Source organism: Dasypus novemcinctus, unplaced genomic scaffold, assembly GCF_030445035.2.
Source record: "Dasypus novemcinctus isolate mDasNov1 unplaced genomic scaffold, mDasNov1.1.hap2 scaffold_528, whole genome shotgun sequence".
NCBI classification, from domain to species: Eukaryota; Metazoa; Chordata; class Mammalia; order Cingulata; family Dasypodidae; genus Dasypus; species Dasypus novemcinctus.
This window is the reverse complement of record NW_026688492.1, coordinates 1-12,173: the sequence shown is the minus strand read 5'-3', so window position 1 is coordinate 12,173 and position 12,173 is coordinate 1. Positions and strand designations below refer to the sequence as shown.

The following is a 12,173-nucleotide window of genomic DNA, read 5'->3' as shown; positions in this document are numbered from 1 at the left end:
CGCCGCGCGTCCGGTCCCGGCGACTCGGCGCGGCCATGTTGGGAGTGGCCGGCGTGGGGAAGGGGGCGAAACGAGCCCTGAGGCGGCCATCTTGGGTAGGACCGGGACGCCTTTGGAGGCGATGGTGCCGGAGGCTCGCGCTTAATGGCGGCGCGAGGCGCCTCCATCTTGGGAGTGGCGGCTCCCGCAGCCGGAAAAGAAGGTTCCTGAAAAGGGCCCGCGAACTCGCGACGGCGGAGGGGGGATGGGGGGAGGAGTGAGCGAGGCCCCACGTGCGGCCGGCGTACCCTCCCCCACCCTCCGGCTGCGCGCTCTGCCCCGCCCCCTCCGCGCGGCGGCGGCCAATGAGGACGGCGGCGCGGAACGCGGGCGGTTTCCATGGGAGCGCTGGGGCGGGAGGAGGGGGAGGCGGTTACCTAGCAACCGGGAGATGCTGCGCGGCCCCGCCGAGCGGTGGGAAAGTGCATTCCCAGAACCCGGGGCACTTGAGCTGACTTTCCCGGACAGTCGCCTCCCTCTCCCCGAGGGGCCTCCGGCCCCCACCCGGCCATGTCGAACCCCCTGTGCAGGGCGGCCTCCGCCAACGTCCTTTCGGGGCAGGAGCAGGTTGCGACGCCCTCCTCCAAGGTCAAGCGCGGTCATGCCCAGCACAGGCGCGGCCGCCCCCGAGGCAAGCAGGCGGCCCTGGCCTGGCCCCCGCTCCATTCCAAGTCGGGGTCCTTCCTCCCCAGCGCGCCGAAGACCGCCTTGCACGCGGAGATGGCCGAGCTGCAAAGGAAGATACAGCTGCTCGGTAAGACGATTCCAGAAGGCACCGAAGCGTCGGGGGCCCACAGCGCCCACCCAGGCCTCTGAACAAAAACTCAGACTCGTTCAGGGTTCCCCTGCTTTTCAAAGCTCCTCCCGGGCCCAGAACCACCTGGACGGTTTTTTTTTTTTTTTTTTCACATTTTTGCGTAAATTTCAACTCCTCGCCTTGCACGGGGGAGTGAAATCCATAGGTACTAGAGCCAGGTTTTCTGGATTCAGTGCCTGTCTCTGAATATACCAGTCGTTTGACCTTGGGAGACTAAGAGTCACCTAAGTGCCCTCAGTTTCCCCACCTGTAAAATGGAGGTGGAAACGGGGCAAGTGCTTTAACTGTGTCATGTGTTTCAGACACTGCCTGGCACTACAGAGTGTTAAAGAGTGGATCTCTAAGGAGGGGGGTGATTTTAGTATCCAGGGGACATTTGGCAATGTCTGGAGACATTTTTGGTTGTCACGTTGGGGTGAGAGGGTAGACATCGCATCTAGTAGGTAAAAGCCAGGAATGCTGCTAAATACCCTACAATTCACAGAGCGGTCAAACTCCCACCCAGCCTCAAATGTCGGGCATGCTGAGGCTGGGAAATCCTAGTGTGCATGGCTATTGTTATTATCACTTTTGTTATTATTAGGAGATAATCTTACACAGTGGTTGACTATGTGGACTTAGGAGTGCGACTGCTTGTGTCCCACCGTTGGATGGGCCACTCTGAGCCACCTGTAAAACTTTTCACATTGCCTTAATGGAACAGTCACGCTTATGCATTTGCGTCTTTGCACACACGTTTTGTCAACTATTAAAACGACTTTTATCACATCTATTAGCGTATAATCCTTTGTTCCAAGAGATATTTATTTGTTCACTTATTAAAAAAATAGTGTTTCTGCATAAAGAACTTTTTTTTTAGAGGTAGAGTTATGTTATTAGCTCTACTTTATTTTTTAAGATTTATTTATTTATTCATTTCTCTCCCCTTCCCTCCCCATCCCAGTTGTCTCTTCTCTCTCTGTGTCTATTTGCTGCATCTTCTTTGTCCGCTTCTGTTGTTGTCGGCGGCACGGGAATCTGTGTTTCTTTTTGTTGCGTCAGCTCTCTGTGTGTGCGGCATCATTCCTGGGCAGGCTGAACTTTCTTTCACGCTGGGTGGCCCTCCTTACAGGGCGCACTCCTTGCGCGTGGGGCTCCCCTACGTGGGGGACACCCCTGCGTGGCAGGGCACTCCTTGCACGCGTCAGCACTGCGCGTGGGCCAGCTCCACACGGGTCAAGGAGGCCCGGGGTTTGAACCGCGGACCTCCCACGTGGTAGACGGACGCCCTAACCACTGGGCCAAGTCCGCCGCCAAGAACTTTTTTATATCCTAGAGGAGTTCTGTCTTTTATAGTCAGGATAATAAAGACTTCGAAGCAAAACAAAAAACAAAAAACAAAAAAAAACCCCAATGGGCCTGTGAGAATTGGATGCCTCGAGAACTTTCAGTTCTTACGGGGCACCCACACATCAGCCATGTTCAAAGAGAGGTCCCCTCCCTGCAATGACTCTCGGCTTGTGCCTGCTCGCCTCCCCTGTCCCCAGAGGGCCACCGCAAGGCCTTTTATGAGAGCTCCCAGTGGAACATCAAGAAGAACCAGGAGACGATCGGCCAGCTCCGCGAGGAGACCAGGGCGCTGCAGCTACAGCTGTCGGACCTGCTGAAGGTGATGGCGCAGAGGCAGGTGGAGGCTGTCCCAGGGCAGGCAGCCTCCCGGGGGTGGGGGTGGGGGGACAGGCTGTCACCTCAGGTGGAGGTGGCCCGAGCCCAGGGTGAGTGGGGTCTTCTCTTCTCAGGGAGATGAGAAAGTGGTCCAGGCGGTGATCCGAGAATGGAAGTCAGAGAAGCCGTATCTCAAGAACAGGAGTGGACAGGTGGGCTCCCCGCCCCCCACCGTTCCCCACCATTGACCATCCTCCCCCCCCCACCCCATCTCTAGCCTCCCCACCGGGGTCCCTGCCTCCAGTCTCCTCCTCTCCATTCCTCTCTCCACACCCGCCGCCATTCACATAAGCACTCAGTACAAATCATTAGGGCCTGCCTACTGTGTGCCTGGCACAGTATTGGGGGTTGGGGACCCTGGGGGAACGAAACAGACCAAGTCCCCACTCCACGAAAGCTCACGTCCCGGTGGGGGAAACAGATAAGAACTAAGGACAGCAGTTACAGAAACAAGGTAACGTCCACTCGTGACAAGAGAAACGAATGAAATACAACAGGGCGACAGGCTAAACTTGCACTTCAGATCCAGTGGAGGATCAGCCAAGACCTCTCACTAAAGGAGGTGATATTTGGGCTGAGATTAGGTCCGTCGGGAAGGAGAAGATTTGGCAGAGGGGGGAACAGCAAGTGCCAAGGCCCTGAGGCAGATCCGAGTTTGGAGTGTGGGAGAAAAGGAGGGGGCTGGGGGGGGGCAGGAAGTGACATTAGGAAGGCCGGACACATGAATGTGTATGGATTTTATACTAAGAACCAGAGGAGTGGAAAATGGACAGCGAGGGTGCTAGATGGGAAGCCAGCACTCCGTCATCTGGGTGAAAGAGGATATTGGCTGCAGAGAATAAGAATGATGGGAAAATAAATAATAAGAAAATAATAAAAGGATAACAACAACAACAGAAAAAAGTGACGGAGAGGGCAAGAAAAGTGGTATCTCCGGAGGGAAACTTTGAGCTAGAATTGGCTGACGAACAGGATGTGGGTAGGTAGGAAAGAAAAAGAGAAGTCAAGGAAGATGCCGAGGTTTGGGGGTTCGTGGACCTGGAAAGACAGAGCTGCCTGAGCAGAGATGGGAGGATGGGGGGATGGGTAGCAGCTGCATTTTGGGCTCGATGATTTTTTGAGGTGCCCGTGGAAATGCTTGGGGGAGCACTGTGTATAAGGAGATGAGCCAGCACTTGGAGGAGGATGCCCCATTCCAGTGTCAGGAGCGTCCGGGTGACCTTTAAAAGTCAAGGGCATGTGCAGAGGGGAGGCCCAAGAACGGAGCCTCGAGTTCTCTCTCCAAAGGCAAAGGAGATTGGGGAGGGGCGGCCAGCAAGGTGGGCGCAAAGCCAAGGAGGGGGGAGTCTGGGAGACGTGAAACTTCTCTGGCACAGAAGGGGGGACCCCAGGCCAGCTGCCGCACAGGGGCCAGGGGTCTGAGAGCAGGCAGGACGCCCGCAGGCGCCTGCTTTCCGTCCCCCTCCCCCTCAGGAGGCGCTGGAGCTCCTCGACCACCGGCTGAGCCAGAAGGTGAAGCAGCTGAACGCCCTGCGGCACAAGGTGCAGCTGCGACAGAGGCGGCTGCAGGAGCTGCAGCTGCAGCACAGCCTGCGCGAGCTCGAGCTGGCCGAGGCCAACGACGGCAACACGGAGGTGTACAAGGTGGGGCCAGGGCGCGTGCGCGCCAGGGCGCAGGGGCGCGTGCGCCAGGGCGCAGGGGCGCGTGCGCCAGGGCGCAGGGGCGCGTGCGCGCCAGGGCGCAGGGGGCGCGGCGGGAGGGCTGGCCGGCTCAGCGCGGCGGGTCCTGCCCTCTAGACCATGCGGAACCTGGAGAACCGCCTGGAGAAGGCCCGGATGAAGGCGGAGGAGGCGGAGCACATCACCAACGTGTACCTGCAGCTCAAGGCCTACCTGCAGGTGGGGAAGGGGGAGGGGCGGCGCGCAGGCAGGGGTGGGTGGTGGCGGGAAGCCTGGTTCCGGGCCTGTCCCACCTCCCATCCCTCCACCCAGGAGGAGAGCCTCAACTTGGAGAACCGTCTGGACTCCATGGAGGCCGAGGTGGTACGGACCAAACACGAGCTGGAGGAGCTGCACGTGGTGAACCAGGAGGCCCTCAACGCCCGCAACGTGGCCAAGGTAGCCCCCGCCGGTGCTTCCCGGCCTCCCATCGTGTCGCCCTGCTCTGACCCTGCGGGGCCGGGCCGTCACTGCTCCCCCCGTTCCGCCCCCCCCCCCAGAACCAGCTGCAGTATCTGGAGGAGACGGTGTTCCGAGAGCGCAAGGAGCGAGAGCGCTACATCACCGAGTGCAAGAAGCGCGCGGAGGAGAAGAAGCTGCAGAACGAGCGCATGGAGCGCAAGGTGCGCCCCCCGGCCTCGCCCCTTCTCCCCTCTCCTGCCCCTTCTCCCCTTCTCCTGCCCCGGCCCTGACCCCACCGCCTTGGCCAGCCCGCCCTGGACGCCACGGCTGCTCCCCCTGACTGCTCTCCAGCCGGCCCCTTACTCACCTGTCCCACCTGCCTGCGCCCTAGATTCAACTCTGACCCCCGGCCTCTAGCTCGCCCCTTCGCTGCAGGCCCCGCCCCTCCTTAGCCCCGCCCCTCCCAATTGGCCTCCCACTTCTAGCCCGCCCCTTCACTGCAGGTCCCGCCCCTCCCTAGCCCCGCCCCTCCCAATTGGCCTCCCTCTTCTAGCCCGCCCCTTGGCTAAAGGCCCTGCCGCTCCTTAGCTCCCCCCCTCCCAATTGGCCTCCCACTTCTAGCCTGCCCCCTTCACTGCAGGCCCGCCCCTCCTTAGCCCCGCCCCTTCACTGCAGGCCCCGCCCCTTCCAATTGGCCTCCCACTTCTAGCCCGCCCCTCCACTGCAGGCCCCGCCCCTCAGCCCCGCCCCCTCCCAATTGGCCTCCAAGTCTGGCCCGCCCCTAGTTACAGGCCCCGCCCCCTCCTTAGCCCCGCCCCTCCCCGTTGGGCTCCCCGCTTCTGCCCCGCCCCTCCAAAAATCCGACCCTACCTCTGGCCCGCCCCTTACTTACAGGCCCCGCCCCCTTACTGCTGTCTACACTCCCTGTCGTCCCCCCCCCGCCTTTTTTTTGCTATGTTTTTTCCTTTTTCTCTCTTATTTTCCACGTGGATAATAGTTTACTCTGCAGTTCACACTCTTCCCCGGTACATTCAGTGGTTTATGGCAGGATATATAAAGTCCAGCATCTGACCCTGCACTATCATTTAGGACAACTCCAAAGTCCCCAAAATGCCCCCACATCGCATCTCGTCATCGCTCTCCCTGCCCTCAGCAACTATGGTGGCCACTCTCTCCCCGTCAATGACACAATTTCTTCTATTAGTAGTCACAAAAGTTTTATAGTAGAATACCAGTAAGTCCAAAACTCTAATCCATATTTTAGTCCTCCATTCTGTGGGCCCTGGGATAGTGATGTCTAATTCACCTTTCTATCATAAAGAGGGGGCTTAGATCCCACATGGGCAATGGATGCAATTCTCCTGCTTGCGGGTGTAGGCACTCTCGGTTCCCTTTCATTCTCCTCTGAACCGGCAAGCCAGCTCCACCAAAAGACTTTGTCTTTCTCTTGTCTTTTGCATACCCCGCCCCCGCCCCCTTACTGCTGCCCTTCTCCGCAGAGTGCACGGGGGTTGTCTACACTCTACACTTGCTGTCATTTCCTCTTAACCGGCATATCAGCTCCACGAAAGACTTTTTGTCTTTCTCTTGTCTTTTGCATCCCCCGAGCTGATAACATGGGCTGGAACACAGCAAAGCGCCCCGGCCCACACTTAGACCCCCTTACTGGTTGGCCCGAGGCCTCCTCCCACCCGGCCTGACCAGCCCCAGCCCCGTGACCCCCCGCTGGGCCCCCATACCTGGCCCTCCCTGATCCCCGCCCGGGTAACCCCACCCGTCCCGGAGCTGACCCGGGTCCCGACTTCACCTCCCGGGTAGACCCAGCGCGACCATGTGCTGCTGCGCTCCGACGAGACGATTCAGGACCACATGCGCTCCAAGGAAGAAGCGCTGCGGGGCCGCTGGGGCATGTACCAGACCGAGGTAGTCTTCGGCAAGGTCAAGGACGCCACCGGCGTGGCCGACACGCACGTGAGTGCCGCCTGGAGCCCTGCCGGCCCCCAGAGAGGGCTGCCAGGCTGGTAAAGCCCTCCCGCCCAGCCTCGCCCCTGCAGCACCCAGACCCGCTCTCTTTTCAGAGACACCCCAGGGGAGCCGGCGTAGCGCAGAGGTTGGGGCACCTGCTTCCCGTGTGCAAGGTCCCGGGTTCAATCCCCCATACCTCCTTAAAAAAAAAAAAAGACCCCCTTTAACCACCCTCCACCGGGTTTCTCTGCTGCCCTTCACAGCAGAGTACACAGGAGTTGTCTACACGCGCTGTTATTTTCTTTTATCGGGCACGCGAGCTCCACGAGAGCTGGGTCTTTGTCTTTCTCTTGTCTTTGGCATCCCCGGAGCTGATAACATGGGCTGGCACACAGCAAAGCGCCCAGGCTCACCCTTAGACCACGACTTGAGGCCCCTGCCCTGGGTTTCACACTTGGCAGTCTTCCGTCCCCTCTGGTGCCTGGTTCAGCCAGCCGGCAAGCTGTGTCCCCACCCCACATGCCTGGGGTCGAGGAATTCTGCAACAGGGACCTCTGGGGCCATCTATGGGGCACTGTGGCGTGGCACCGTTCTAGAAGGCCTACCTGTCCAAGGGGGTCCCTCCCCCTCGGGGTATTTTCCCAGCCGGGATTGGTCACAGGATGTTGCTAGCAGGTTGGTTTTGGAAAGCAGCTGCGCCCACCGTTAGTCCACAACTTCTGCTCAGGGTGTGGATTTCGGGTGTCCCAGATTCCTTCTGTAGACAAGGAGGGGACCCCACAAAAATTAGTTCCTGGCTGCATGCATTTGGGGTGACCCACCTATACCCAGGCCACCCATCTTGTCTGGTGGGGGGGGGGGGACAGAGGAGGCCTGGCACAGCCGGGCCTCCCCAGGTCCCGGCCCTGACTGGGGGGGCTGGGGGGATCCCCGCAGTCGGTGGTGCGGCGGTTCCTAGCCCAGGGCGACACCTTCACGCAACTGGAGACGCTCAAGGGCGAGAATGAGCAGAGGTTGGTGAGGCTGAAGCAGGAGAAGCAGCGGCTGCAGCGGGAGCTCGAAAACCTCAAGTACACGGGGGAGGCGAAGCTGGTGAGGTGAGGCCCCCGGGACCGAGGGAGGGCAGGGGGCACGGGGTGGGGGGCGGGGGTGGGGGAGCACTGACAGCGGGCTGCCCCGCGCCCTGCAGCGACCAGAAGACGCACACGGAGCTGGAGCTGCGCCTCAAGGCCGAGGAGCGCCGGCGCAGCCAGGCGCAGGAGCAGCTGGAGAGCACCCTGCGGGCCACGCAGGAGGCCCGGGAGGGCCTCGAGCACCTGGCGGGCAAGCTGAGCCACGTCTCGGTGGTGAGCCCCGCCCCCGGGGAGCCCCGCCCACGTCCTCACGCTCAGGCCCCGCCCCCATGGGAAAGTCCTCCCTGCCCCCACCCCAAACCTGGGGACCCCGCCCCAGTGACCGAGCGGCCCCAAGACCCGAGCTATCCCACCCTGCCCGCCGCAGAGGCCCATTTCTGGAGCTAGCGTCCCCCCACCCGGAGACCGCCGCCCACCCTGCTCGCGGGGCCTCTGGGCTCCCAGGGCCCGCCCCCCCCACGGGTGGCCCCGCCCCACGGGTGGCCCCGCCCCCCGCGGGTGGCCCCGCCCCCGCGAGTGGCCCCGCCCCACGGGTGGCCCCGCCCCACGGGTGGCCCCGCCCCCGGCCGACTCGCCCCGCCCCTGGGCGCAGGAGCACAGCCGCTTGGCGGGGAAGGAGCTGGACCCCAAGGCGGCGGGCTACGTGGCGGACCCTGCTGGCCCTCGTGGAGGAGAAGCTGCTGCGGCTGCAGGCGCAGTTCGAGAACCTCGACGTGCAGGAGATGCTGCGCCGCATCGCCGACCGCGAGGTGCCCGCGCGGCCGGGGGGCGGGGATGGGGCGCGGGGGGGCGGGGTGGCAGACCCCGAGCATGGGGGGACGGGGCTGGGGGCGGACCTAGAGCGTGGGGGGGGCGGGGGCGGTGGACCTAGAGCATCCAAGGGCGGGGCGGGGGGCAGACCTCGATCGTCCGGGGAGGGGGTCGGGGGCAGTGGACCTCCAGCGTCCAGGGATGGGGCGGGGTGCAGGGGGCGGACCCCGAGCGTCCTAGGGGGGTGGGGTGGGGGGGCAGACTCCGAGTGGCCTGGGGGGGGGATGGAGGGGGTGGGCCTTGAGTGTCCAGGGTGGGGCGGGGTGCAGGGGGCGGACCCCGAGCGTCCTAGGGGGGGCCGGGGGCGGTGGACCCCGAGCGTGCTGGGGCGGGGGGGGGGGCGTGGAGGGAGCAGGCCTCGGGTGTACGGGGGGCGGGGTGCAGGGGGCGGGCCGCGGGAGGCCAAGTTGTAGAGCGAGGAACCGAGGCCGCGGGGCGGGGGCCGGGCCTCTGGGTGCGCTCTGAGCGCGGGACGCAGCTGGGACCCCGGGCAGAAAAAAGCCCTCGCCTCCGCGGAGACTTCGGAGGGGGGAGCTGCCCTGCCCACACCCCTCTCCCCCCGCAGTTCTACTCCACGCTGGAGGGAAAGCTACCTCCCTACAACACCCGCATCGCCCTGCCACTCGCCAGACCCAAGGGACAAGTTTTTCGGTCAGTGCAGGCGGGAGGAAGTGGCGGGGCAGGGGGCTGGAAGGGGGCGTGGGCTGGGCCGGGGAGGGGGGGCCCCGGGACTCCCTCCACTTACCCGCCCTCCCCTCATTCGTGCCCCGCAGACGAGGAGGAGAGTGAGGACGATGAATACGACGTGGTGACCCGCGCGGCGCTCAAGATCCATTCCCAGAAATTCATCGAGTCCCCGCAGCAAGAAGCGCGGCCGCTCGCGGAGGACCTAGACTCGCCCTGGCGCGCACCTGGCACCTCCGGGGTCCCCCCCCGCCCCCAGCCCCTGACACTCCCCCCACCCCCACCCCAGGGGCCCAGCCGCGGGCCCGCGGGGCCCCTTCCAGGGCTGAACGGGGCCCGGACGGGGAGCGCAGCGGGCCGGCGGCGCCCGGAGGAGAGGGAGAGGGCCGGGCCGGACGTTCCCGCGGTCAGTCTCCCCAGCGGCCCCGCGCCGGCCTCGGAATCACGCAATAAAGGTCGCGGACAGGCCCCGCTGGGTTTTCGCCTCGTGTTGACCCTGCGCCGGCTCAAGGGTCATCTTGCCCGGCCAAGTCCGGGGCCACGGACTTGACTCAGCCCCCTTCCTCCTGGGGAGGGAAGGGGTCCCCCGCGTCCTCTGGTGACACTTTGAGCCTCTCCTCTATAGAGATGGCAGAACCTCCCCCCCACCTGGGCTGCACACACGTCCCTCGCTGGAATAGACTCTGCGCGCGCCCCTGCGTCTGGGGACACATTGGCGTCGCCCTTCCTGGGCACCCTCCCGGGTGGCCGGGCCCGGGCCTCGGGGTGCGCCCGGGGGCCTCCGAGGGCTGTGGGTCGGGCCCACCTCAGCCCGCCCCGCCCCTGCGCGGCCCCGCGGTCCCTCCCCGCCCCTGCCCGCAGGCCCTTCCGCCTCACTCGGCGGCGGAGCGGGACGGGCGCGGGCCATGCAGCGGGTAGCGGGCAAGGAGCTCGCCTTGGTAAGGGGGCCGGGGGACCCTCCAGACCCACCAACGCCGAGCCCCCCGCCTCCCGATTCCTCAGGCCCGCCGGGGAGTCCCCACCCCGCGGCCGCTGACGGCCCGCGCCCCCGCCCCCCGAGCGGTCTGCGGGCGAGCCTAAGGCCCCCCAAAGGCCAGCCCGACTCCTCAAGACCTGGGAAGGGGGTGCCCGCGGCGCGGAGGGGGACCCTCCTTGCCTGGGACTCTGGCCCGAGTCTCGTAGAGTCGGGAAGGGGGAAGGAGGGGGCGTGAGAACCCGGCGGGAAGGCCGAGCCCAAGGCCCTGGGGCCGCGACCCCGAGGGCCGCCCTGAGCCCGCCTCCGCGTCCAGGCGCCGCTGCAGGACTGGGGCGAGGAGACGGAAGACGGCGCGGTGTACAGCGTTTCCCTGCGGCGGCAGCGCAGTCAGCGCCTGAGCCCGGGGGAGAGGTCTGGGGGCAGCCAGGTGAGGCCAGGGGAGGAGGGGGGCGGCTGGTGGAGGGGGCCCGGAGGCCAGCGAGGGGCTTAGAGGCCACCCGGTGAGCGCAGGGAGAGTCCTGGGCGCGTCCAGGTGAGGCCAGGGGAGGAGGGGGCGGGGCTTAGAGAACGCCAGGTGAGCGCAGGGAGAGTCCTGGGGGCAGCCAGGTGAGACCAGGGAGGGGGGCTGATGGAGGGGGCCCGGAGGCCAGGGCGGGGCTTAGAGGTCACCCAGTGAGCGCAGAGTCCTGGGGTCGCCCAGGTGAGGCCAGGGGAGGAGGGGGGCGGGGGCTTAGAGAACACCAGGTCAGCGCAGAGTCCTGGGGTCGTCCAGGTGAGGCCAGGGGAGGAGGGGGCGGGGCTTAGAGAACACCAGGTGAGCGCAGGGAGAGTCCTGGGGTCGTCCAGGTGAGGCCAGGGGAAGAGGGGGCGGGGCTTAGAGAACACCAGGTAAGCGCAGGGAGAGTCCTGGGGGCAGCCAAGTGAGACCAGGGTAGGGGGGCGGGGCTTAGAGAACAGGTGAGCGCAGGGAGAGTCTGGGGGTCGCCCAGGTGAGGCCAGGGGAGGAGGGGGGCGGGGCTTAGAGAACACCAGGTGAGCGCAGGGAGAGTCCTGGGGTCGTCCAGGTGAAGCCAGGGGAGGAGGGGCGGGGCTTAGGGAACACCAGGTAAGCGCAGGGAGAGTCCTGGGGGCAGCGCCAGGTGAGACCAGGGAAGGGAGGGGCTGATGGAGGGGGCCCGGAGGCCAGGGCGGGGTTTAGAGGCCACCAGGTGAGGCCGGGAGATTCCTGGGGCAGCCAGGTGAGTGGAGCGGGGACGCGGGGGCCTAGACGAGCCAGGTTTAGTGGGGCGGGGCTGGAGGGAGGAGCTTAGAGGCGGCCAGGTGAGGGCCAGGTGAAGCGGGGTGCGGGCAGAGCAATGAATGGGGGCCGCCCGGGAATCCGAGAGTGGGCAGGGCGGGGGAGCGCGCGGTCGTGGAAGGAAGATTGGAGAAGGGGTGCCCCGGAGGGGGGGGGGCCACCCCTCGGGCTCTCTCTGTCCCCCTGCCCCGCAGGCCCGCAGCTCCGCCGCCGCCGCCGAGGCCTTCGTGCATTACCGCACCAGCAAGGTGCGGGCGTTGCGGGCGGCGCGGCTGGAGCGGCTGGTGTGTGAGCTGGCGTCGGGGGACCGCGAGCAGGATCCCGGCTTCGTGCCCGCCTTCCTGGCCACGCACCGCGCCTTCGCGCCCACGGCCCGCGTGCTGGGCCTCCTGCTGCCGCCGCCGCCGCCGCCCCCGCCGCCGCCCAGGTGCGATCGCTGGCCACCCCCCACAGCCCCGCCCGCACCCCCCTGCGCCCTGGGCTCCCCACATCGGGTTTTGTTGTTGTTCTACCATCTCTCTTTTTCTTTAATGTTACATTCAAAAAATATAAGAGGTCCCCATAGACCCCCCCCACCCTCCTCACTGCACTTCTTCCACATCTACAACCTCTTTCATCATCGTGGCA

The 12,173-nt window shown here is 64.9% G+C and overlaps 2 protein-coding genes across 2 annotated transcripts; both read left to right on the top strand.

Moving 5' to 3' along the window:
- Positions 1-289: 289 nt before the first annotated feature.
- ODAD3 (outer dynein arm docking complex subunit 3) lies at positions 290-9,524 on the top strand. Its single transcript, XM_058292921.2, is given in 14 exon segments — positions 290-793; positions 2,383-2,504; positions 2,635-2,712; positions 4,034-4,204; positions 4,358-4,459; positions 4,553-4,678; positions 4,780-4,902; positions 6,500-6,652; positions 7,583-7,743; positions 7,836-7,992; positions 8,372-8,431; positions 8,433-8,528; positions 9,155-9,240; positions 9,363-9,524. Coding segments are annotated over 14 exon segments (1,695 nt in total). The 5' UTR covers positions 290-549; the 3' UTR covers positions 9,379-9,524.
- A 613-nt stretch (positions 9,525-10,137) lies between these two features.
- Positions 10,138-12,167, top strand: LOC131277825 (ral guanine nucleotide dissociation stimulator-like 3; the record flags this gene model as incomplete). The annotated part of the gene is made up of 3 exons (XM_058292920.2): positions 10,138-10,211; positions 10,563-10,676; positions 11,741-12,167. Coding segments are annotated over exons 1-3 (574 nt in total), but the record flags the coding sequence as incomplete, so codon positions are not given.
- Between the last annotated feature and the right edge of the window lie 6 nt (positions 12,168-12,173).